This window comes from Amaranthus tricolor, chromosome 3 (genome assembly GCF_026212465.1).
Source record: "Amaranthus tricolor cultivar Red isolate AtriRed21 chromosome 3, ASM2621246v1, whole genome shotgun sequence".
In the NCBI taxonomy this organism is placed as follows: domain Eukaryota; kingdom Viridiplantae; phylum Streptophyta; class Magnoliopsida; order Caryophyllales; family Amaranthaceae; genus Amaranthus; species Amaranthus tricolor.
Window position 1 is genome coordinate 35706126 of NC_080049.1, and position 25259 is coordinate 35731384.

Consider the following 25259-nt stretch of genomic DNA (forward strand, 5'->3'; position numbering starts at 1 on the left):
TTGGCTCCTCATGTCACGAATTCAATGTCTAGCCCTAATTTCTAATGCGCCAAAGATATTTGGGAGGCTTTGCAAGGAATGGAGGTGTAGTATATGCCTGGGTCCCTTATTGGTGCACTAGTGGTGTCCAACTGCCCAACCATAGAGCCGGTGCGCAAAACTAACAATATAATTCCACCACCAACTAGGGAATCTCGATCAATTACCCAACAACTCCAATTCTTGAGCCGCTTCTCAATTTGGCGGTCACATTTTCTTCATTACCTAATTTATTCTTCCCTTCTTGTTCTTCCCCAATTTCTACCGTTTTCCCTATCTTCTTCAATCTTTACTTTACTCCATCTTCTTCCTCAACATGAAGCAGAAAACATGGCCTTCTCAATCCAGAACTTCACCTTTCTCCGCACTTCCTTTATCTAAACCCCACCAAATTTCCAAACCCCACAATCCCAAATCTTTCATTTTTAACCATCCGATTATTCCCCACCTCATTTCTTCACCATCAGAGCACCATCATCAACACCGTGATTTCTCATCCTTACCGTACGATCTCCTCAACAAAGTAGCATCTGGGTTCTCACAACGCGACTTAAACGCTGCGTCTTTGGTTTGTAAGTCATGGAATGATGGGTTGAGGCCTATGAGAGAAGCTATGTTGCTTTTGAGATGGGGTAAAAGGTTTAAACATGGACGGGCCGGAGTTCGGGCCAATTTAGACAAGGCTTTGGATTCTTTCTTGAAAGGTGCAGCCCGAGGCTCAAGTCTTGCTATGGTGGATGCAGGGTTAGTTTATTGGGAAATGGGAAAAAGAGAAGAAGGGGTTTCTTTGTATAGGAAAGCTGCTGAACTTGGTGATCCTGCTGGTCAATGTAATTTGGCTCTTGCTTATTTACAAGGTATAATCATTTTGTTTCTGGGTATAGTATTTGTTATTTGTGGAATTCAATTTTCTGTGGGTGATTTCAAATTGTTATGCTTGTGCTTGTGAATGGTAATGTAGGCTCTTAGGACTTAAATTGGGTGTTTGAAATGATTTTCCTTGTTTAGTTTTTAAGTTATATGAACAAAAACATTTCTAAAAAGAACTCAACTTTCTTTGTTTATTCATTATACTTCATTAGGAAATAGTAGCAGTAGACATTTGTGAACTAATTAATACTAAGTGTATGTATTAGGTGTGGGTTTTAAGTCGCATAGTGGCAATAATATAACATTGCCTCAGCCCTCAAGGTCACTGAACTGGATCTTGCCTAAAGGAGGTAAGAATCTATGAATTATTTCCATCGTAAATTTGTAATAGTAGAGAAGCTATTTTCTATTGTCCGAAGGAACAACCACTTGAAGCTTGACGTTAATTAAAAGTGCATATGTAATTTGTTAACCCAGGAGGACTGTAAAGGGATTAAACTAAATATGTCAAAGAGGATTGTTCTTGTAGTGGAGAAGTAGTGTTACAATTGTTTCCAGTATTATTTTGAATGAGGTAGAAGAATAGAAACAAATGATTAGTTTTTGTAAGAGCTTAGAAGAGTGTATATGATTGGACTTGATATTCTTGAAGGAAATGCAACAATAGGATGGTGAGAGTGAGAAAAGAATAAATGTGATATTTACCTTACAGTCATTTCATGGAGTTCATACAAGTTATGTGTAGAGATGGTTTTTAGTGGGGGGCTTAAGATTATTGACGATTGAATCTTGGATGGTATGGGTGTTTAATATGAGCCACTTTGCAAATTTTGTGGAGTTTCATGTGTAAATATATTCATGGGTTAGCTTTTATGTGGATGTCTTATCATGAGGCCCTCGAAACATTGGGAATGCTGAGTAAGTGAACTTTTAACTCAGACCTTGTTGTGTGTGCAGTAATATGATGTGCTGAGTAACCACGTTATTGTAAGGAGAGTGCGGATAGTTAGTAATATGAGTTTATTTTGGGTGCATGTGACTCATTGGGGCAAAATATGGAATGGATGCACCGGGAGTTTTGTTTTAGAGGATCACAACCGCTGTTCATTGAAGAAGAGCTGTGCTGTAAAGCGCAAAGAGAAGGGGCTTGCGTTTAGTTGAGGGATTATGAAGCCCGAGTCAGAATTGGATTTTAATGTTTTTAGCCTTTGTCAAGATTAAGTAGTTTAGACTGATAAGGAGACATTATGGCATGGGTATTTAGTGATTGTGAGTAGCAAGAATTCTGTTTTGGTAAATAGTGATCCAATGTAGGGAAGGATAAGGATATTTAGTGGCTGAAGATGGATACCAAAGGTTTGTGATTTAAAGAGCCTATCAAACTGTCATTAATGCCGTCGTTTTGAAGGAATAGGGTGTAAGTAATTTCCATCTTGTTGTTGATAATATTCTCATTTGGGGCTTGTGGTTCGAAATTCTCCGTTCTTTGATTTGGAGAGAGTAGGATCGGGATTTTTGTTGTTGCCTTGTGCTGTCATTTATTGCTGATGGGCTTTGTACTTCCACTATTGAGTAATTTAACTTCTGCTGCAGTTTATAAAAACAAGCCGAGGAGAGGCACAATTCTGCTACAGGAGACTTGTGACTTAAAGTTGCTGACAATTGTCTTAACTATTAGCTTTGCAAGGAAGTAGATATTAGTGCCTTAGTGATTTCCATCTTGTTCCTAAATCCTAATGGTATACTTAGTTGTAGTTCTTGGTTTGTGATTTCCCTTTTTTTGGTTAAGTGAGAGGATATTAAGATTAGGATATTTATTGTAGCCTAGTACATTTTGTTAAAAATTCAATAAGAACAGGAAATCAAAGGTGACACACCTTTCAGTGTAAGTCAGAATGAAACTTTTGAAATAAGTAAATCTGGTATTTTTTTCAACTTGAAACAATTAGGTAGACCAGGGCTAAAGCGTCTTAGCTGGACGTGGATTATACTTTTGATACTGAAGGGTTAAAAAGCTTATTAGTTCGAGAATTTGGGCTTGTACATTAATGGATGTAAGGAAGGTGGTTACTCGTGCTTGGTCATCAAATGGCAAGTTGAGATGTTGGACCTCTTCTGGTAACAATAGAAATTAGGTTATACCATTGGCAATGAAGTGTTGGATTGGTGATGAATTGATGTTGGCGAGGCTTTACCAATCAATCTGTGTTATTGTGTTTTAGATATAAGATGCTTACTTTGTGAGTTCAGAACATTCTCATTCTGTGCATTTAAGACTTATTAATATTGAAGTGGCAGAATACTAGAGTTAAGTGTAATGAGAAGAAGAGAAACATCTTTCACCTTTCACCTTTCACCTTTGTTTTTAAAGGCGCCTTAAACGCACCGCTCATAGGCGCAAGGGGAAAGCGCAAGCTTTTCGTAGGTGAGGCCCACCTTTGGGCTCAAAAGCTTATAGAACAATTCTAGAACATATTTGATGATCTATATCATATTATAATTGCATCAAAGATCTAAAATATTCTTTATCATTGCGCTAAGCTACTTATAAGCATAAAAGTCAAAGATATTGGAATACTCTTGAAAACAATAGTGAGAGGAAGAGAGAGAGCACAAATGTTTGGAATGGCAAACTGTTACCATGTTGATTTATGTGTGTTCTTGTTTGTCTGCAGCTGATTTTGCAAATCCTAAGGAAGCTGTCAAGTTGTTATTGCAATCTGCCTCTGCTGGTCATGTTCGTGCTCAGTACCAATTAGCCCTTTGTCTGCATCACGGTCGTGGAATCGCTCGAAATATACAAGAAGCTGTAATGTGTTTAAAGTTGATTTCACCTTCTGGTTTACTATTTGCAACGTTAATGGTATTAGCTTTGTGATTACTAGCCATGGAACTGACTGAATTTTACATTTTTCTTTTGAGCAGGCCAAGTGGTACCTCAGAGCTGCAGAGGGTGGTTATGTGCGTGCTATGTACAATGTATCACTCTGCTACTCCGTTGGTGAGGGGTTTGCAAAAAGTCATCCACAAGCAAAGAAATGGATGAGGCGGGCTGCTGATCATGGTCACGGCAAAGCACAGTTTGAGCATGGTCTCAATCTTTTCTCCGTATGTTGCATATCCATGTCCCTTAAATCTTTTCTTTGTGTTTTTCTGGTACTTTCTTTGTCAGGAATTGATAACATACTCTATTTAGGATGTGAAATAGTTAAGATACTACATTCCAGTATGCCACTGGACTATGGCTGGCCCAGGATTTGAACTATGGGAGGTCCTTAAAATTGATTATAATAATTAGATAAAAGCAAGTCGTGGGACTCTGGCTGCGCCCTCTTTTATAGGTGTGAGTTGCCGCCTTCGCTCCCTCCTCATACCCTGATCATAATTCCTATAAGCGAGATACATTGGGTATGATGATGATGAGGAGGAATTAGATAAAAACAAAACAATGGAGGGGCTATGACATATTTTACTTAAGATGTTTAACATTATTTTTTTTACTGCTTTTTCTTAGAAAAATAATATAATATATACGTGAGTCACCGTGGGGCCCGCGCATTCACAAACCCCTTAATGGGTCTGCCAATGCCATTGGCGCACTACTTGAGCCAGTGATGGGAGAAGATAGTTACTGTGCAACTTTTTTGAAGGTTATTTTTGTGTAATCGTGTCATATCTTTAATTATGATGTTCGGGGCAATGTTAAAGAGTTCAGAGTGAAGACTGCTAGCTGTTTTTCTAAAATTGCTTTACGTGAAAATTGAAATATTTGCTTTTATGGCCTATGCGATTTATTTATATCGAGAATTCTGATTTAAGTGTTCCTATGGCAGGAAGGGGATTTGTCAAAAGCTGTTGTTTACCTGGAGTTAGCTAGCCGTGCAGGCGAGACTGGTGCCTCTCATGTCAAGGATGTAATTATCCAACAACTATCAGCTGCTTCTCGTGAGCGTGCTATGCGTCTTGCTGAAAATTGGCGTGCATTGCCTTCATCACGATGACTAGATCTACCCATACAATCTATATCCTCCTTCGCCCCCTCAGGGGTGAGGTGTGTCAATATTTCACTGTATCTCAGTGTAAGTCATGCAAGTAGGTGAAGTAACTAGTTGTATAACTTAAGTCGAATGGATGTTTAATGTTATGAGCCCCAATGGTTCAGGAAGCTATATTAATGCTGCACTCTGTTGTTCCCATGTTTTTATAAAGTTTGATCATCAGTTTCTCGAATTCAACATCCTTCATCCCGAAAGTTGGATGTATAACAGGCGCTTCTAATGTACAAGCTAAAAACTTTGTTGGTGTATGAAAGCAGGAAGTTGGACTGTGATGTCACATTGAACAGAAATGCAAGCCAACGTTAAAAGGGTAGGCAATTCGACTACAGCACTAGAAGCGACTCACGCATCATCATCATCAGCAGACCAGCGGCAACAAAAACCACCAATGTCATTATCCGAATATTTAGTGGCTTATACCATGTGGATTTAGGTCTCGAATATATGCATCCATACCCTTACAATAACCAAATGGTTGTAACGCAATTGACCTGCAACTGCAAATATCAACTACAACTTCAAATAAATAAGTGTAAATGATTTTGGGTAATACTATAACCTGGATCATTATAAAACCCTATTTTCCAAAATGCAAGCCTTTGTACAAGTATTATCGAAAAAAAAAATAGTCATAATAATGTAATAAATGTAATCGTCAAGGTTTAAAAGTATTTAATTCTTTTCTATTCTACACAACAAAATCATAGAATTAAAATTGAATTACCAAAACCCAATTTAATTATATTCCGTCACCCAATAATCTCTAGTTTTACATCAAAAAAACTAGACAGGTACAAAACCAAAAAAACAGGGCTAAAAACCGTTAAATTTTGTACAGTGTTTACTTTTTGTCAGTTAATGAGACTAACGACCTAAGGATCCCTGGGCTAATCGTGTCAGCAAGAGCACCCTTTTCCGATATTATCAGAGACTTCTCCTTGACAAAGTTATGCAACTTCTTCGAGTCAGCATCAAGCCGTTCTTGATCTGCAACAAGACAATGAATAGTACTTCAGCAAAAGCATCATTGTTTATCATTCAAGCGTTGCAAAAAACTGGAACAAGAAAAGTAGATCCTCGTCTTCACATAGTTAGACAAAGGTAAATTTACAAGGTGTACGAAATTAGTTGGAGCTTATTTATCGAAATTTCCAGCTTGCAAAAAATTGGACCAAGAGACTATTAAAGCTTTAACAATATGTCAACTTTTTATTTCAACTAAATATACAACTCGAAATTCAAACATGGGTATGAATGCTTGATACTTCAAATGTGAATTTCTCCCAAAAAAATTAGCATAATCGAGACCTGTATAGTTGTATATACACAATATCTGTCACAAAACTGCAAGTCGGAGTGTAGGTTACAGTATTCCACTAAAAAATTATCACAAGTAATTCCATACTTCGGCAAAACAAATGAAGACAAAAGAAAGCTTAAGGATGTAAAAAAGGTTGTCACCACCTGACGAAGCTAATTGTCTAGTGGACTATTTCAAGAATATAGCTTGCTTTGATAGAGCTCACTTAACAGGACAATAAAGAGCATCATGGCTAAGAATGTTAGAATACCAGAAGCCGAGAAAAATAACACACCTTCCTCTAAAATGGTATGAGCCGCATGAAAGGGCACCTGAGCAAAGACATCAGTTCCAGGAAATATCATCCATATGTTCTCCGTCACGTCATGATTCCCACAGGTTGGACAGACTTCTTGAACTAAAGTCTTGGAACCATGGCCCCCAATTTCCTTCATAATAGAATCAAATGGAGAAGGAACACTAGTTTTTGTTGTACGGGCCTTCTTCCGAAGGGCTGTTAATGCTTCCCTGTTCCCATTTCTTAACTTGTCATTTTCAACAACCTGCATCTTCCCAGTTAGAAAAGAGCTTCTTCTTTTTGTTGGGGGGGGGGGGGGGGGGGGTGTGGAAGACAATCAATTCCATAATAATCTTTCTTAATTTAATTGAAACAATGAAAAGGTGTACAGATCAACTGGCGCAAACTTCTGTTTTTACAGAAAAATTAAATTTGAAGAGCATTCCCGTAATAATATAGAGATAAGGCAGTCAATTCAATCAAGAACAGCTTTATTAGATACTATTCCCAAATTCATCACTTCGAAAGACAGAGTTAAAAAAAAAATGCTTCACTCGAAAAGACTAAAGAAAGAAAAAAAGTGAAAAAAGCTAATTTAAAATAATTTTGACGAGAACCTACATGGCTACATTCGTAAAACAAAAGAGTAGTGATCTTTGAATCTGTTGAAATGCTTACAGCCACATTTCAATGCTTGTTTCTTCTAAAAACATCAGAGGCATAATGCTCCCAGGATAAAAATGTTTCTTCTATATACATAAGAAGCATAATGCTTGTTTTCTCTATGAATATGTATACTCCCTCTTTCCTATAGGAATTGCAACAAGTACTACTCAGGTGTTTTTAAGGGGTGGGGCAAAAAGGTGTACTTTATGAGCAAATTCTTGATTCTTACTTTTTGGTAATCCAGTTTTCCTATTTTACACTGGCCTTTTGTTTCCACATCCATTATAGGTTTGCTGCATTATGTTTGAGCTTTAATTACAGTGCAACTCTTTAAAAGTTGGATAGTATAGGATGTTCCAGAACTCCAGATACAAAAACTTGCACACGCAATCAAGCAATTGTAGCGGCAAGTGGTCTGCCTTTGAATCAAACAAACAATTCCATAAAAGAGACGAGTAATCTAAGAAACTCAATAATCAAAATTCTGAAACCACATCAAAAGCAACCATAACTGGCTACCAACAGCCATTGTAGAACCCAATTTGGTGGTGGTGGAGGTGGAGGTGGAGTTAACATATCCAATATCATAATACAAAAAAGAATGAATATAACACATTACACACTTAACAATCACAAAACTAGATACAAATTACAATAGTGGAGTAAACACAGCATACCCCATCCACAATGTATATATGTTTGATTCCAACGACAAAGGTGGAGTTTGAATAAGAATATTGACCTGATGACGTGCCAAAAGAAGATGTTCAGCTTCAATTTCAAGGTCGGTGAGTTGTCGTTGGATCTGTGCTGCATTTTCTCCCATATTCAGACTCTTCCTCCAGAAAGTACCTGAAGTAATAAATGAGGAAAATGGACTTTACATTATCAGTTGTTCAACTAAAGCAAAAGATTCAGACGCAAGCATCTCATTTGCTGGAGATATTAGAACCAAAAATTTTTGAAAGAAATGAAGGTTTTGCAAGAATAGCCAAGAGGTTAGTAGCAAGAAAATATGGTGAAAAGACACATGAAACTATTATATTTAACACAAAAAACACTAGCTTACCAATCTGATCAAGGTTCAAATCAATAGTTTCCCCAAAATAATTAAAAGAATAAACCTTCTCCATGATGAATAAATTAAGTAAACAACCCATATGAAGAAAGTCAATAATTCATCAAAGAACCTGAAACCCAGTGGAGCTTTCAAGATTTAAGATAAACCTATTTACCCATCGAATCAAATTAACAAAAGCCCTAAATTTTTGGAAAAAACGTTAACTTACAAATTTTTTATTTAATTCTATGAAAAATATAAAATACACACCACTCTACCAACCTACTTAACTTACTTTCTCACATTGTAAACTTCAACTACTCCTACATAAGAAAGTCCAACAATCTTACAAAAACAGATTCTCACATTAATGAAATATCACAGAAAGATGTAACAATATCTTAGAGAAATGGCCCAAAAAGTAGATCAACTTGAGCCGGTGGTCGAGATAATCTTCCGTTGCTCTTGATTTAGTTAACAAATGTGTACCTTAATAAATAATCGTTGATGACCTGCTTCCAAGCCGCAAATCTCAGGTTCCTCTTTGCATTGCAATCACGAATCACAGTATGAGTTGAAGAATTGGGGATTAGGGTTTATTCTTGGGAGTTCGGGAAACAAAATTGGGGTTTAGGGTTTATGTTGGGAGTTCAGAGTTGGGACTTTGCAAGCACGATTATCATTGAAGGAAACTCCACATCATTTAAATAATTTTCACAAATTCTTGGTATATATATGGACTTTCATTTTAGGGTGATCTCTTACGGAGAGATTGTTTTTCGCAAGACAATAAATTCTCGTTCTGATTGATGTAACCACACAATGAATGTATTGTCATGTGGATTTATCTATCCCTTGCAATAGTATTACATTTGTTCATTTTCCCTTTTCTTGTGCTATATATATGTGTAAGGGAGTGTAGTATTGAGTTACAACAGATAATAAAATACAAGAGAAACTGATATAAATTTATCTCTTATACTACTTTTCTCCTTATATTCTCCCTACCTTTTAAATTGGTTTTGGACGAGACAACCTCATAATGACATCTTCAATTTGAGCCGACCCAATTCGCGCGTGTAACAACCTGAGTATCTTTTTTATTTTTTGGGCATTTTTCAATTTTGATCTTAAAAGATATCAATTTTGACTTTAAAGGTACCAATTCTGAAAATTGAAGTGTTTTTGGATAATATTAAAAAAGATTTAGTAAAAGGACTATGTTTATTGAGATATTTTACATGGTAGACAAGAACTTTTGTAAAAGGCCAATGGTAGTAAATCTTAAAAAAAATTCCACAAAATAGTATTGTACTTTTGAAATTTCACAACTTAACATATAATCTAATGTTTTTTGAGCATTAATGTTAGATAACTTAAATTCCGAAAGTACAATGCTATTTTGCAGAATTTTAAGGAAAGAAGGTTACTATATTTTAATGAAAAAAGACAAGGGTAAAAATGGAATTTCATAACTTAACTTATAATCTAACGTTTTTCGGGCATTAATATTACGACAACTTAAAATCCAAAAGTACAATACTATTTTGTAGAATTTTTGTTCGACCACTGGCTTTTTACAAAAGTTCGTGTCTACCGTACAGAATATCATTCATTTAGTGTATTTGTTACGAACTTACGATTATTATTTCACAAAATTATTTTTTTGAGGCAATTTTATAGAAAAGTCGTCTCAGTTTGTATAATTTATATGTATAAACTCTTAGTTTCGAGATCGTCACACTGAAAGCTGATTTTTAGAAAATAGGTTTTTAGAAAATCGCCATCGGTTAAAACACCAAAAAAAATAATTAATAAAGATAAGGGACTAGACTAGTAAGTGACAATGAGGAAGCAACACGCTTAAGAGAAGACTAAGACTAAAAAGCGATGGCCTTGACTTCAATGCTCGTCTAATTGGCATTGGAAGTTTCAAACTTGCAATCACAATTCACCTTGGAAAAGCTCAATTTATAGCAAAGGAGTACTTTTCTACTCCTTGCCACTCTCCCTGTCCCACCAAATATACCCTATAAGGCTATAACCTAAAACGACTAACTACTAACAAAGCCTGTTTCTGATTCTTTCAGATAATATTTGACAATCGAAACCTCAAACCTTTTGATAACAAAGATGTTAGTTTTCAACTGAACAACACAAAAACCTTTGAAGAACAAATTTGCTAACTAGCTAGCAAGTAGCAAGTGTTCTTGGGTCATTATGTATCTACAAGAGCATCCAAATTTCAGCAGGGTTCAAGTAATTAAAGGTCTTAAACAATCAATAAATGATCAATTGCAATCACCAAACTAATCTATTTTACAATCACAATCACAATCAGTAAACATAATTGCACAATAGTACTATGTACTGCAACCTGCATCATAGAATAACAGGAAACACCAGAAGCAACATGAAAAAACGCTTAATGTAATTGATTTTATTTTCTCCATAGCATAAGATTTATGCACGAAGTTAAGAGCTTACAAACTTGATGAATAAACTATGTTCACTTCTCTCGGTTTTACTCTTTCGTCTCGTTCAGATTGCTATATTTCTTTCTAAAACGAAGAAAACGCTACTAAGTACTAATTATTAACTAAATACACATGTTCTTTTCTATCTATAAACGCAACGAAGATTGCGTACTAAGATCAATTTCTCATCCATGGCGGAGACTAAGATTGTATCGAGCCTTAACAATCAGCTCTCTAAGTTGAGGATTCTGAGCAATAAAACTATGATTAACACCCTCAAGTGCTGTTAAAACCATAGCTTTATTAAACCCTGATAATCCAAACTCATTGTTTAAATTAGGAGCCTTTAAAGCAAGGTAACAGAGAAGGAGTAAGCCCTGTAACTGAGCCTTCTCCTCACTCATTCTAAGCAATCCAAACACAGGCCGAACCCCATTAAACTCAACTATGGCCTTCGAATGTTCGAGGAACAAGAAATTATCAGGATCAACAAACTTAACCAATGCACTAGCAGCCTCAATTGCAACCTCATGATCCACATTACAAAGCTGCTCAACTAAAGGCGGGATCACTCGTGTTGTTTCCCTTGCAGGAAACGTCCTAGAAAGACACCCAATTGATCTTATAGCCGGAATTTGCATAATCCGATCATCACATTCTTTGATCACTCTCAAAAGCTCCTCAATTACAGCCATAGCAGAAGGTGATTTCGTCTTGAAAACTGACCTTCTAAAGTCAGGATTCAATTCAGCAATGGAACTAATCTCCATTATAGCCCTTAAACAGTATAACTTTAACAACCCTTTTTCATTCTCCACCATTTTAGCTAAACCTAATAACCCATTAGTCTCATTGATCCTCATACAATTCAACAAGTTATCTTTAGCCAATCTCCAAATTGATTGAGCACAATTAATCTTCAATTCCATCAAATTTGATTCATATTCAAATGTCAACAAAGAAACAAGGGGTTTAATCACTTTTTCTCTCCCAAAAACTTCTATAGCCAACCCACCATGAAATTCAACCATTTTAGCAACTAAACCACTAATTTTAACCTTTACATCCATACAAGAATCCTCTAAAACATGAATAATCAAAGGAACACCTCCATTCTCAACAATAACCCTAACTCTATCCCCGTCATTAGAAATACTACACAAAACCTCCACTGCCGCAATTTGAGCAACACTAGAATTCCCTTCTTTCAACAATTTCAAAAGTGGGGGTACACCGCATTCTTCAACAATCATCATTTTATTCCGATCATTATCTAATGCTAGATTATTAAGTTCTTGTGCAGCCTCAATACGGGCTTCCAAAGAAGAACCCAATTGAATTGTAGCAATAAAAGACCAAACCAATGCAATAGTCGGGTCATCAATCGCAATTGGCGGGAGAGACAAAACGAGGTCGTTCTGATTCTGGGTGTTGTCATCCGCATGGAGAATAGAAAGAACCCAACGCAAGTCGGCGACGGAAGATTCTAGAAGTATAATAATTCTCCGAAAATCAGCGGAGTTTACAAGGTTAATTAAACGGTAAAGGAAATTACGGCGGCGAGTTTTCAATACAAGTTTGTACGCTTTGCGAAGATTAAGGGAAAGACGGGAAGAAATGTGACGAATAGGAGGGTCGTAAATGGAGGAACTTGAGGAGAAACGAAGGAGGGAACGTAAGAAATTAGAGAGTGTGTTGACGGTTTGTGCAAGGGTGAAGGAGTAAGATTTGAATGAGATGGATTTAGAGGAGAGTTTAAGGATTTTGTCTGAAATGAGAAGTGGGTTTGTGAGGAGGTTCTCGAGTGGCTGTTGATTGTGAGACGATTGTGCTGGAATTAAGGTCATTTTAATGGCGGAATTCTGAGGCGAAAAGGGATGGATCATGGATGAATTTGTAGAACTGGAAAAGTAATAATGTTAAAAAAGGGCCGTTTTCTAAGAAGTTTAGTTTGATTATTATATAAACGAGTGGGATTACTAAAAACAAGCGGATACATAAGAAAACGTGTAACAAACTAAAGATTGTACTTCTTCTCAAAAAAGAAAGAAAAAAACTAACCATTGTACTTTATTTTAAACATTTTTTGGGATTGAAGGTTAGATTGAAATAGTATACTTGAACATTAAATTGAATGTTTTTTTAAATATAGATATTTACTTTAATTGAAAAAAGCATATTGACATAAATATAGACGTAATAATAATAATAAAGATAGTACTCAATATGTTTTCGTAACTCAATATTATTTATTACTTCTATACTAGCTATAAATTTGTGCTAATGCATGATATTTTCATTATTATTTTCAATATAATCACATTTTTTTTTAGTTTTGATATAGAAGTGTAAATAAATTAATTTATATGGTTTTATTTTTTAATTAAATATAATAAGGTTTAAAACTCTATTTATATATGAATCGATAGACTAATGAAATTTAAAAAAATTAATTCAATTACACATAATTAAATTTTTTTTGGCTCCGAAGCAACTACATTTTTTTTAGAATTAACATTGATAAAGTTTTATGTAGTTGTGGTTGTTTTTTTTTTTTTAAGGAACTGATTTACCGCTTTTAAAAATTCACAAAAACATGTTGGATTGAATCAAAACAAAATTAATAAAAAATATGGTGAGTTTCTATACACGAAATGAAATTAACATAATCTAAAAAATAGGTCAAAACGTCTGGATTCAGTCATATATTTTTTTTTTGTATTTTTAGATAAAGTCTTTTTGAATTTCTGAATTATAATAACCTATTAAGTTTTTGTTGAATTTTATGTCAAATAATAGATAAAAAATTAACGGTTGAAGAATACAAACTCTAAAGATCAAATTAAGATTTCAAAGTCAAATAGAATTAGTACGTTAATGATATTTTTTTTCTTAATCGATCATTGTTCGATCAAATGGCGGTAATCATGTGCCAGGGTGGTTCATCTGGAAATAACTTAAAATTGGATTGGCAGGCCCAAAGTATCGTATTGGTCACTTTAGGTCCAAAGCTTTTAATACGAATTTTTGCTTAATTACATTTGAGCAAGTTTTAATTGAGATTGTCAAATTCTGAGATGAGTCTGTATAAAATGTCTATTAATAAATAAAACTTTAAAAAAACAGTATTGAATGACTTGTTAATAACACATGTAACACGCCAATTAACTATGTTAATAACCATAGTAATAAACATAACAATAAACATTACATTAAACAAGAGAGTAATGCACTTATTGAATGACTACACTTAGAATTTTGACCAAAACAGAATCCTATGTAGTCTGCTCGACTACCTCTCGATCGAGCCACTACCTCGCTCGGTCGAGCGAGCCTCCAATAAAGCTACTGACTTGTTCTGCCCATTCTGTTCAACCAATCAACCCACTCACTTCTGCTCGACCGGTTCAGGTCGAGCGAGCTTCAAATATCCTCTTTCTTTGTTGCTTCGACCGAGCAACCAACATCAAACGATCCAAACCTTAAACTACCCATATACGACACATCTTTATCGACCCTCTCTAATGTACGAGACAAAGCATGTTCTATTAAATGTTCAAAGTTACATCATTCATATGAATATTAATGCTTGTTTTAACATCTTCCTTATTTTTTTAATTGTTTACTTCTTGATTTTGACATTAAAAACCTAGAAATAGAATCTTAGATGTTAGGGGAATATTATTTTCCTTCTATTACATAATCGCATAAATTGTTTGTGTTTAAAAAAAACTTTTCGATTCCTTTTGTTTTATTATTTTTTTAAAAGTTATTTTTTAATAAAATTACAAAATAATGATATAGTGACACATTTTTTTAATGAGTGACTTGTTCAACATGTCATAGGTAATGAAGACCTTAAGAAGAAGATGACATGCAATAGTCAAAAATTTAAAAGATAAACACTTAAAATGTAACCTTTAAAATTAAATTTTTCCTTTACAAATGGCTTAATGCCATGTAAATACTATCCTTGTCTCTTTAAAATTGATATCAATAGTAACGTTTTCGCTCATAACGTGTCACTATGTAAAGCAAATTTCAAAGAAACGAAAATAATTTATTTTTTTGTCAAAACTTAAAAGCTATATGAACCAGAATAATGAATAAAATTTGAATCCATAATTTTATATTCGCAAAAATAAAATTTACTTTGATTAAAATAAAACTCGATTGATTCTCCTGATCGACTAATGTAATTATTTACATTAGTCTGTGATATATGGCTATAATTATTGTGTTCTACCGTAGTCCATGTGCTATCCATCAAAAATTAAAGATAAACAAATAAACAACAGTTACTATTTGGTTCCTCAAATGAGAAAATGATATTTGTAAGAAAAGGTGAATATTATATAATAAATGAAGACAAAAATTAAATTTTAAGAATAAAAGTAAAATATAATTGAATGTATGATATTAAGATAAAAAACTTAGTGAATTTATCTCTAAAACTAGAATTGATTCAAATTAAGAAAGACAATTTAGAATGAAAAATAATGTTAAATGAAAGGTATAGATGAAATATATAATATACTCCTTTTATTTTTTTTTTATTCTTTCCATTTATCTTTTGCACAATTTTCAAACTAATTTTTGAGTCTCAATATCTTCAAGTAAGCATTATAAAAATTATATAATAAGAAAATATATATTAATACGAATCTAATTAACGAGATATCATATGGAGGTATTTTATTTTTTGTATATCTCTCAAAATTAGATTTGTTTTTTATCAAGTGTAGTAATATTCCAAATAAGAGGAAAATTAGAGAATTGAGATAAGTATTAAATATTGATTTATATAACCATCATTAGCTACCCACTCTCATTCATCTCTCCACCCCCACATCCCAAAAAAAATCCAAAAACATCCTGAAAATGGATTACAGTGAAAGAATAACCACACAACCTCTGCTGACAACCTTGACCGATAAAAACAAGGGCAACCAAAATGAATTATCATCAAACAGCTATCAAATAATTTGTAGCCATGGATCAAATTCCTTTGTTGCAGATGAAGATGATATTCCACCCATCAAATCTGTGCAAGATTTCTCAAGGGAATTATGGTTAGAACTAAAGAAAACCATGTATTTAGCTGCACCTGCTACTTTTATGAGCGTGTGTCAGTACTCACTGGGCGCCATCACACAGACTTTGGCTGGTCAACTTGGTACGCTCGACCTTGCCGCCGTCTCCGTCGAGAACTCCGTCATTGCTGGCTTCTCCTTTGGTGCACTGGTACGTATATACTTATCTTCATCAGGCTCAAATCTACATATGTTATAACACGGATTATTTAAATAAAAATCCTATGCAAGTAATAATATATATACAGTTAGTCTCTTGAAAGACGTGTCTTTTAAGAGACATATTTCAAATCTAATCCATTAAAAATTAATGTATACTTATCGTATTTTTAATGACTACTTACGTTATTCTTAATGCTTATTTACCGTATTCTTAATGCCTATTTTTCAATATCTTAAAATGTCTACTTACGGTTTTTTTAATGTCTACTTACAACATTTTAAAAAATATATAATGAATCAACCTAATTAAAAATAGTATAATAATATATTGTACCTTTTTATTGAATTCAAAATAATTAAATAAGTAAATACTTCATTTAGTGTACCTTTTTGTTGTACTCAACATAGTATAATAATATATTGTACCTTTTTATTGAATTGAATATAATTAAATAAGTAAATACTTCATTTAGTGCACACAATTGGTCATGATTATGATTATCAGCTTAGTATTTCACATTCTAGATCCAGAGAGTGTACATAATTTTATATAGATTAAATTAGCTATTATACGAGCAGAATGAGTGTTTGACACACTCTATATTAATTAGCATTTTGAATTTGGCACCAAAGTGATCCTTGTAAATGAATTTAACAGTGAATTGGGAAAAAAAATTAGGTATATAACAGAGGATTACACTATAGGATCATATTTACAACAAGTCCTATGAAATTGTTTTACCATGAGATGATGTTATATACTTAAGGCTTTATGAAATTGTTTTACCATGAGATGATGTTATATACTTAAGGCTTTATGAAATTGTTTTACCATGAGATGATGTTATATACTTAAGGCTTTATGAAATTGTTTTACCATGAGATGATGTTATATACTTAAGGCTTTGTATGTATAAATTTATTTTTGTTGTCCTTAAATAAATATGCTCAAGAATTGTTGGTTATAATGAGAGGATCAAATTTAAATAAGCGAGGAGTACACTATTTGTTGATAAAATTATGATCTTGTTGTACTCTTGTCTCGCATTGGAACTTGAAAATGCTGTCCAACGTTCTGCCAAACATTTTCCTCGTGTTCAAGCAAATAGGAGTATAAAGATGGGGACAATCAAAACTGAATTTATTACTCCAACGCTATTAAGTAACTCACACTGTTTAAAGTGAAGTTTTGAAGGATTGAAATATGCAATTTTATATTTTTAGGAATAATAAAACTAACAAAAGTATTGTTACCAATTAATCATTGATTTTAAACCTCATATATAACTTCAAATATATAAAAAAATATATATAATTTAATAATAACTAAATGGGCAGCTATAATAATAGTTAACATATGAATCCCAAATAATAAAGCTAATACATAAATAAAAAAAATTAATATGAATAATTTATTCTAACCTCCATATATAGTCCTTCCCCCATTGATAATTCATTAATATATGGTGTTATGAGATTGATTAAGGACACTAATTCCATGTATTTATTCCAGAAAAAGATACCTTAACTTGAGCAATAAAACAGGGATGTAAATATAAAAGGGAAGAAATTAATTGGATTGGGCATTAATATTTAATAAGTTGTAACCCACTAATTTTGAGTATTGTTGGCAATGGCATTGTTTACCACAATTCTCTGGTCCCACAATAATAGATGTATATCAAACCAGTCTTCAATTTTGCTTTCATCAACAATTACTTGTTGTTAGCCTGTTTGCGATAGAGAGATACCAATGTGCAACTGTATTCTTCACCCAAACAAATTTATTATCATATTTCCTTGCAATTTTATTGTTTTAGGTAATCACAAAATTAATTCTTAAATGAGATGATTTATTAAGCAGATTTGTGTATTAAATTAAGTAATTACTTACAATTTTAAATGGTTAAATTTTATAGTAAAATAATCTCATACAAGACAAGTTGTTGGCTAATAAGCTAGGAGCAAGAGGGAGAGAAAAGCAATTCTTTTAGTGTTGTCACAGGGGTGATACGGAGCTAAGTCTAATATTTTCTAACCCTATGGGCTATATTTGAATTTATTTAGACCATTAAATCTGATTTGACTCGATTTAAATCGTGTTTATTATCTTTTTTGGTAGCAAGATTAATTGATGTCAAGTTGCTAACAAAAATTAATCTAGGATTTGAAATTTTTTAAGAAAAATGTAGGGAACTTTTTTGATTTTTATTTTTAATTAATGGAATGCTTCTCAAATTAAAATAGAAGTATCAATGGACAAGAGGAAGGAATAGTACTACAAAGCGACACACACTATAAAAAGTTGTGTTACTTTCACCGACTCCACAATCAAAAAAAATAATATGTTTAATTTATTCCGATACTAGTTGTATTTTAGAGATCTTCAACCTTTTTATTTTAAACAGATTATTTTAATTTTATATAATATTTATTTTAGACGGCATATATTTTCTCTTACTTTTAATTCAACCCTATTAATTTAGTGCTCTCTAGCAATTTCATAATACTTGCGTCAATTGTTAGTGTTATAATTTTGTAAAGATAAAATCGATATTCTACTTGATTTGCCTTATAGGCATTTGGTGGGAAACAAAAAAAAAGTGAAAATTAGTATTTTATGAAAAAGTGAAATAATTGTTTGAATAAGATGAAATACATTAAACAAGTGGACGAAAATTTACAACAGTGTGATTGATTACAAAAATAAAAATAAGAGATTTTTAATGGTATAGTATAAATTAAAAAAAATATTGGAACAAATAAATTTGGGCTAGTTAGTCGTAAATGGAGGGCGTAGGAAAATTATTTGCCGATATAAAAGTGTCGCGTCAAATAATAGAAGTTAGTACTTGTAGATGGGCCAACGGAGTAGCAAGGATAAACTACTTGCCAATGCATTTGTCTGTTCTAAATCCTGAATCCTCGCAGTGATAAATCAAACTTAAGTTACTTTTTTGGAGATAAAATTTGATTCAAATATTTATGTATTTTCTTGTAAGTAAAAGATACTCCCTCCGTTTCTATTTGATCTTTCTATTTGGGTATTTCACAAAGATTAAGAAAAAGAGAATCTTTGGTGGTAGTGGGTATTATTTTAATTATATAATAGTGGGAAGTAATGATTGTATTGGAATAATGAGAGAGCAAATAATTGTAGATATAATTAAATAATCAAAAAAAAAATCTGATTTTATTATAGAGAGAGAAATTACATGGAGGGAAAGTAACCACTTTCCAAATTGGGAAAGTTTACATTTTTGGTTCTAAAAAAAAAGGAGGGAATGTGTACGTTTCCTTAACCCAAGCACAAATCAGCAAGGTACACAAACAGAACATGAAGATGCTGCACAACATAATCAACAAATACTTGAAGCATATGATGAAGCAGTGGAAGAATCTCAAAGATGATTATAAATTACAGCCCCTCAGTTTATTTTTTATCATCATCAAAATTGTTTCTATAAAACTTAGGAGCAACTAATTATGAAATCAACATCAAAATGGAAATTTAAGGTCATGCATATGTATTTACGTCATTATATAATGATCATTTCAGTTTTTTTGCCCCTTGATTCATCATTGAGGTCTTTGAACCTCTCAGCTTTTTAAAATTTGAACAAGAAATGACGCAAATTACGGTACATGAAAAAAAATATCATATGATGTGTCGATTGTACACAATTGCTACTCAACCAAGTAATTATAGATAATTTTTCAGATTTTAAGTCAAGTAATTGCATAAACACATCACAGGGGTTTAAAAAAAATTTCAAGAACAGACTTCCAAAAAAATAAGACGAAATCAAAAAGGTTCAGAACAAATCCAACATCAAACATCACAAAATCAAACAAATCCAACAGCAAACATCACCAGCACTTATCATGAGTGTACAATTAAAAGAAAATTCAAGAAAACCTTACATAATTCACGTGCGTTTTTTAGGGTTTTTTTTACCCCTTGAAGCAATAACTTCCTCAGGAGTGTCAGGGACAACCAAATTAACTTGGTCTTCATGAATCTTAGATGGAGTTGAAGGATTAACATGAGATGGAGACTCCAAATAATACTCAAGAACACTTTGTGGTAATTCTTCTTCAACATTAGGAGAAGGGGTAGAATCACGAAACCTAGATATAGCATCATCCTCCATGGCCTTTTGATATGCCTCAAGATCTTTTTTAGTCCATTTAAGAATTTCATTTGAATAAGAGTGTGACCTCCCATTAATGGAACAAGAACAAAATTCTCCATGATCACACAAACCGTCATAAAGGTATGATGGTATGGTCGAATCACTCTTAGATTCGACGGTTTTCATGGACAAACAAAAGCTTCAAACAGTAACAATGGAAGTCGAAGAAGAAAGCAAAACAGAGGGCTTGAAAAAATCAAACTCAACCAAAATTCACAAAACGAACATCAAAATGAAGACCAAATTCCGATCTATATTTTAATGCAGGATAAATGGAGTAAAAATGAGAAATGAACAGGGGATAAAAGCTAAGAAAGCCATGGAAGAAACTCAAAGAAGAGAGAGAAAGCAACGATTTCTTTTGGGAGAGGAAGCAGAATATTCAGTAAATTAAATGACACACGCTGCTCCCAAGGGGAGTAAAAGAATCCAAAGGGTTAAAACAGATTTATTTAGGGTCAAAGATGGTATTTGAGGGGTACAAATGGGAAAAAACTTTCCAAAAATGGAAAGTATTCTAAAGTGAAAAAACTTATGGAACTACCCGTTTTAGTAAGGTGGAAAAACAAAAAGGAACGGAGGGAGTATCATATATATTTATAAAAATATTGAAAAATGATAAATATCTATTTTTAGAGAGTCTTGACAAAAGAAATCATTTTAATGGATAATAGTTGATTAGGTAAAGTATTTATATAAGTTATTATAAAAATTTTATATATCTAATCTATAGTTTGATATATTTAATTGAATGAAAAAATGATATTTTCAAAAAAAAATTTAAATAAAAATCAATATTTAATTTTTGTTTTAAAAAAGTCATGTATTTGATAAATTCAATCAGAATAATATATACTTGTGCTATTCCTTAAAGTTATATTTTTGTATATTTCATATCATTAATTATTGCACGATGTTTCATACTAGTAAAATATTGAATATACTATTTGAGGTGTAATGTTTATCATAAATTCTAAATTTTAGATATTTTTAGTTATTTATTTATATGTATGCGAGGTGCTCAATCGCACATGTTCGTTAAATTAAGGGTTGGGTATTATATAAAAAGTCATAGGAGTATATATTATTAGAATAATTATATAAATAATTTTTGCTGATAAATGACAAAGGACAGTCTAATAGCCATTTGCAATCAGAATAATTAGTTTCCATGTATATTAGAAAACTTTCTTGATAATTGCAATAAAAATAATTATTGTAGTATATTATTCCATTCAGAACATGATATCTTAAATATAGTAATTATATTAAAATTATATATAAAAAAAATCAACATTTGCATATGAAATTGACCTAATTTATAGGTTAAAATTCAAAAAATATGGCATAATTTTCGGACTTTATGTTCAAAAAACTTTGTGCTATATACGTGTTTTATACTAGTATTATAATGAAGTAAGGTAGTTAGAGTTTAAATTAACAAATTAATGGTTCTAGGATTAAATTTATTGATTATATTTTCTCATACGTCATTTAATTTTAATTTCGGTGTTTTTGATTATGAAGCTTGGGATGGGAAGTGCGTTGGAGACATTGTGCGGACAAGCATTTGGAGCAGGGCAACTTGATATGCTTGGAGTTTACATGCAAAGGTCATGGGTTATCCTTAATTCTACTGCCCTTTTATTAAGCCTACTCTACATTTTTGCAACCCCAATTTTGAAGCTCATTGGGGAAACTTCTGCAATTTCTGAGGCTGCGGGTAATTTCAATTTAATTTCGCTTTTCACTGCATTTCATCTAACGACAAAATGTGTATTTAGTAGTGGATGCTTCACTAATTTATGGAAATACTCCCTCCATTCCACACAAAATGCAACATTTACTTTTTTTGTTAATATTTTATTATTTAAATTAAAACATAATTAAGTGAGATTTTGTTTGATTCATCTCAATGCAATGATTATTAATATTTATTTTTAATAATATTTCATTATGTATAATAACAGATATTAAATATTGAATAAGTGCATTGGATAGTTGTAAAAAGTAAATGAGACATTTTGAGTGGAAGGAGGGGAGTACTTCACGTGTGAGAAAGATTTCACATCGCTAAAAAATTAGGTTATAAACTTGTATATAATACTTGATGGACGAATCTCCTAATAGCATATGGTTTTGGGAAAGAGTGAAACTATCATGTGTTATATGCAAATCAACGCCGATTACTGGTGGGTTTGTGGGCCCAAGCCTACGATGCCCCGTGGGTGTATCCACACGAATGAGCCTATAGGATGATTATTATGTAACGAATTGTCACAACCTAACGTAATTGTTAATATATATATATATACAGGGAGACTAGCTATATGGATGATCCCACAACTATTTGCATATGCGATGATATTTCCGATAATAAAGTTCCTACAAGCACAGGGTAAGGTGATGACCATGGCAGTTATAGCAGGCGTGTCATTAGTATTACACGCCTTCTTTTCATGGCTGTTGATGCTCAAACTGGGTTGGGGTCTTCTCGGCGGAGCCATTGTATTGAACGGCTCTTGGTGGTTCATAGTCGCTGCTGAGCTTGTCTACATTTTTTGTGGTAAGTGTGGAGCTGCTTGGACTGGTTTCTCTTTCAAAGCTTTTCACGATTTATGGGGGTTTGTTAAATTGTCCGTTGCCTCCGCTATCATGTTATGGTAATTTCTCGTATCCCCTCACTTTCTTAAAAAATTTATGAAAAATCATGAGAAATAAATATAATTTTTTTTTATTTTTCTATAATAATATAATTTTTTGATTAATTATGTATGATACCAACTTAAGAGAGTGTTTTCCTAGAAAACATTTAACATATTATAAATCAAACTATAAGAGATTATATGACAAAAAATTTGGTGAATTAGTTAATAAACTAAGTTATATTATTTTATGAAAAACCCCCCATAAATTGTTGTTATTCATAATTAGTCAAAAGTTGATATGTAAAAAAATTAACGAAAAATTGTATTATTCCCGATAATTTTTTCAAGATTTATATAGTAGCCCTCGTTTATATTAGTTTGCTATGCGCTACATTTGTATAGTAACCACTATTCATCAAGGAATTAATATTGCTTTACTTATGAGAATTACGATTTGATTTGGTATTAGAAAATTTTTTCGTCAACTTAGATACGAATTTAATTCTCACTACATATAGGAAAATATAGGGTCAACCTTGAGTTTTAAGAAATTCAGGACAAAATAACAATTGTGGACCCCTAATTATTATATAAAAGTAAAAGAGTAGAAGTATCAAGAATATAACTTAAGTAAGACTTATTCTAATTTTTTTGAAGATGGCCCGGGGCGTAGCTGTTAAATTAGGCTGGATTTATTGTGAATGCCAGCATATTAAAGGGGGACACAAGTGCACACACTTCATAAGCCAAGGAGATATATACCATCCCAAAACCATATGGCAATGGGAAAAAGGTCTCTAATAGCTTATAAAGCGTGCACACCATTTTCAATTTATCGATGTGGGATAACTCATCCCGACAGTAGCCCCTCTTCCCTCTCGTAGAGTAGAGCCGGCCCTAGGAAGAGCAATTCACAAACCACTATGACCATGAGTATACTAGTATGACAAAAAATGTTGACATGGACATATAGACTATGGTAGAATTGATTATTATTGATCACTTAGATTGTAATCGCACAAACGCACGTTGAGCAATGTTTTGTGGCGCACAATGGATTTATATAATTAATTAAGAATGAAAATTTAATGATTAATTACATCTTACTAATGAGAAATTTAGTTTTAGAGAATATATTAAAAATGTTGGGTGTATTATAATAATTAATTAACCAATCATATTAAACAGTTTAGAGACTTGGTATTATATGGCTCTCGTTCTTTTTGCGGGATATTTGAAGAATGCAGAAGTTTCGGTAGGTGCCTTATCTGTTTGGTAAGTACTGATGTTGATTCTATTCTTATTGTGTTGATTAAATGACCTTGGAGTACAAAACTAGCATTAAGCAAGTTTCTTTTATCTTTCTTTGTCTTAACTTTTTAATACCATCTAAAAATCTCACAAAATTCAGTAAATTGAGGTGATTTATTTAATTTGTTATCTCATGTTGATATAATTTTCTAATAATTTTTTTTAATTTTTTTACTAATATTTAATAATTTTTAAATTTCATGTCAATATTTTAATTTAGAATTCCTTGAATTTTTGAGACTTGAGTTGATGTTTAGATTAATTATTATAATATTTACTAAGTTTAATTTAAATCTCAATAAAAGAACAATGTTTTTTATACGTACGTTATATATCAATAAGAATACAATAGGAATAATATTCTACTCTTGAATTCAACTTGACTGATCAGATTGACGATTTTATAAAATTTTATTTAACTAACAAAATTATGTCTCTTCGAAATTGAATTTCAGCGTGAACATATTAGGATGGACAATTATGGTCGCTTTAGGATTTAATGCAGCAGTCAGGTTAGTATTGAAATATTACTATATATTCGTATATTTTCATTAAACAAATATTTATCTGTCTTTTTATTTGTCTATTTTTGATCAAAAAGCTCTCAAGCATTGAATCAAACAAACAAAAAAAGGGAAAAAAAAATCAAAATATATACTTACATACAAGTATTAATTTATGAAATTGATTAACGTTGATGTATGTATGAATGAAGTGTAAGGGTATCAAACGAACTTGGAGCAGCACATCCCAGAGCAGCAAAATTCTCAGTTATAGTGTCCGTCATGACATCTTTCTTGTTAGGTTTAATCATGTCATTAGTACTAATTATTTACCGTAAGGAATATCCGCCAGCATTTACCAACAGTAAAGAAGTGCAAGATATCGTTTTTAACCTCACTCCAATTCTGGCATTTAGTATCATCATCAACAATATTCAACCTGTCCTCTCAGGTAATTAATTAATAATTACTTAGTCTATTCCATAATACTCGCTGCCTTTGAATAGCATATAGAATTTTGTTTTATTCTCTTTAAATCTAGTTTTTTAGTACGCTTTTCAATTCAAAATTAACGTCTC

At 32.5% G+C, this 25259-nt stretch overlaps 4 protein-coding genes across 5 annotated transcripts in view; 2 read left to right on the forward strand and 2 right to left on the reverse strand.

Moving 5' to 3' along the window:
* LOC130807929 (F-box protein At1g70590) lies at positions 1-5668 on the forward strand. The gene is made up of 4 exons (XM_057673334.1): positions 1-896; positions 3585-3718; positions 3835-4017; positions 4743-5668. Exons 1-4 carry the CDS (start codon positions 356-358, stop codon positions 4908-4910), a joined length of 1026 nt encoding a protein of 341 aa, XP_057529317.1. The 5' UTR covers positions 1-355; the 3' UTR covers positions 4911-5668.
* A 5-nt stretch (positions 5669-5673) lies between these two features.
* LOC130807930 (uncharacterized) lies at positions 5674-9073 on the reverse strand. Of its 2 annotated transcripts, none has more exons than XM_057673335.1 (4): positions 8781-9073; positions 7974-8083; positions 6563-6830; positions 5674-5954 (listed from the first exon to the last, which is right to left on the reverse strand). In XM_057673335.1, the coding sequence occupies exons 2-4, from the start codon at positions 8055-8057 to the stop codon at positions 5809-5811; spliced, it is 498 nt and encodes a 165-aa protein (XP_057529318.1). In that variant the 5' UTR covers positions 8058-8083; positions 8781-9073; the 3' UTR covers positions 5674-5808. The 2 variants fall into 2 exon arrangements, with proteins under 2 accessions (XP_057529318.1, XP_057529319.1); XM_057673336.1 differs by having other exon boundaries at positions 8658-9073.
* Positions 9074-10711: 1638 nt separating this feature from the next.
* On the reverse strand, positions 10712-12708 carry LOC130808835 (uncharacterized). Its single transcript, XM_057674349.1, has one exon. The coding sequence runs from the start codon at positions 12652-12654 to the stop codon at positions 10954-10956; it is 1701 nt and encodes a 566-aa protein (XP_057530332.1). The 5' UTR covers positions 12655-12708; the 3' UTR covers positions 10712-10953.
* Positions 12709-15535: 2827 nt separating this feature from the next.
* The window catches only part of LOC130807781 (protein DETOXIFICATION 29), an 11809-nt gene continuing 2085 nt past the window's right edge, over positions 15536-25259 (forward strand). Inside the window, exons 1-6 of the mRNA XM_057673115.1 lie at positions 15536-16012; positions 21747-21942; positions 22537-22882; positions 24056-24142; positions 24634-24690; positions 24894-25132. Coding sequence (XP_057529098.1) covers positions 15650-16012; positions 21747-21942; positions 22537-22882; positions 24056-24142; positions 24634-24690; positions 24894-25132 — 1288 coding nt within the window. The 5' untranslated portion in view covers positions 15536-15649. The remainder of the gene's footprint in view (positions 16013-21746; positions 21943-22536; positions 22883-24055; positions 24143-24633; positions 24691-24893; positions 25133-25259) is intronic.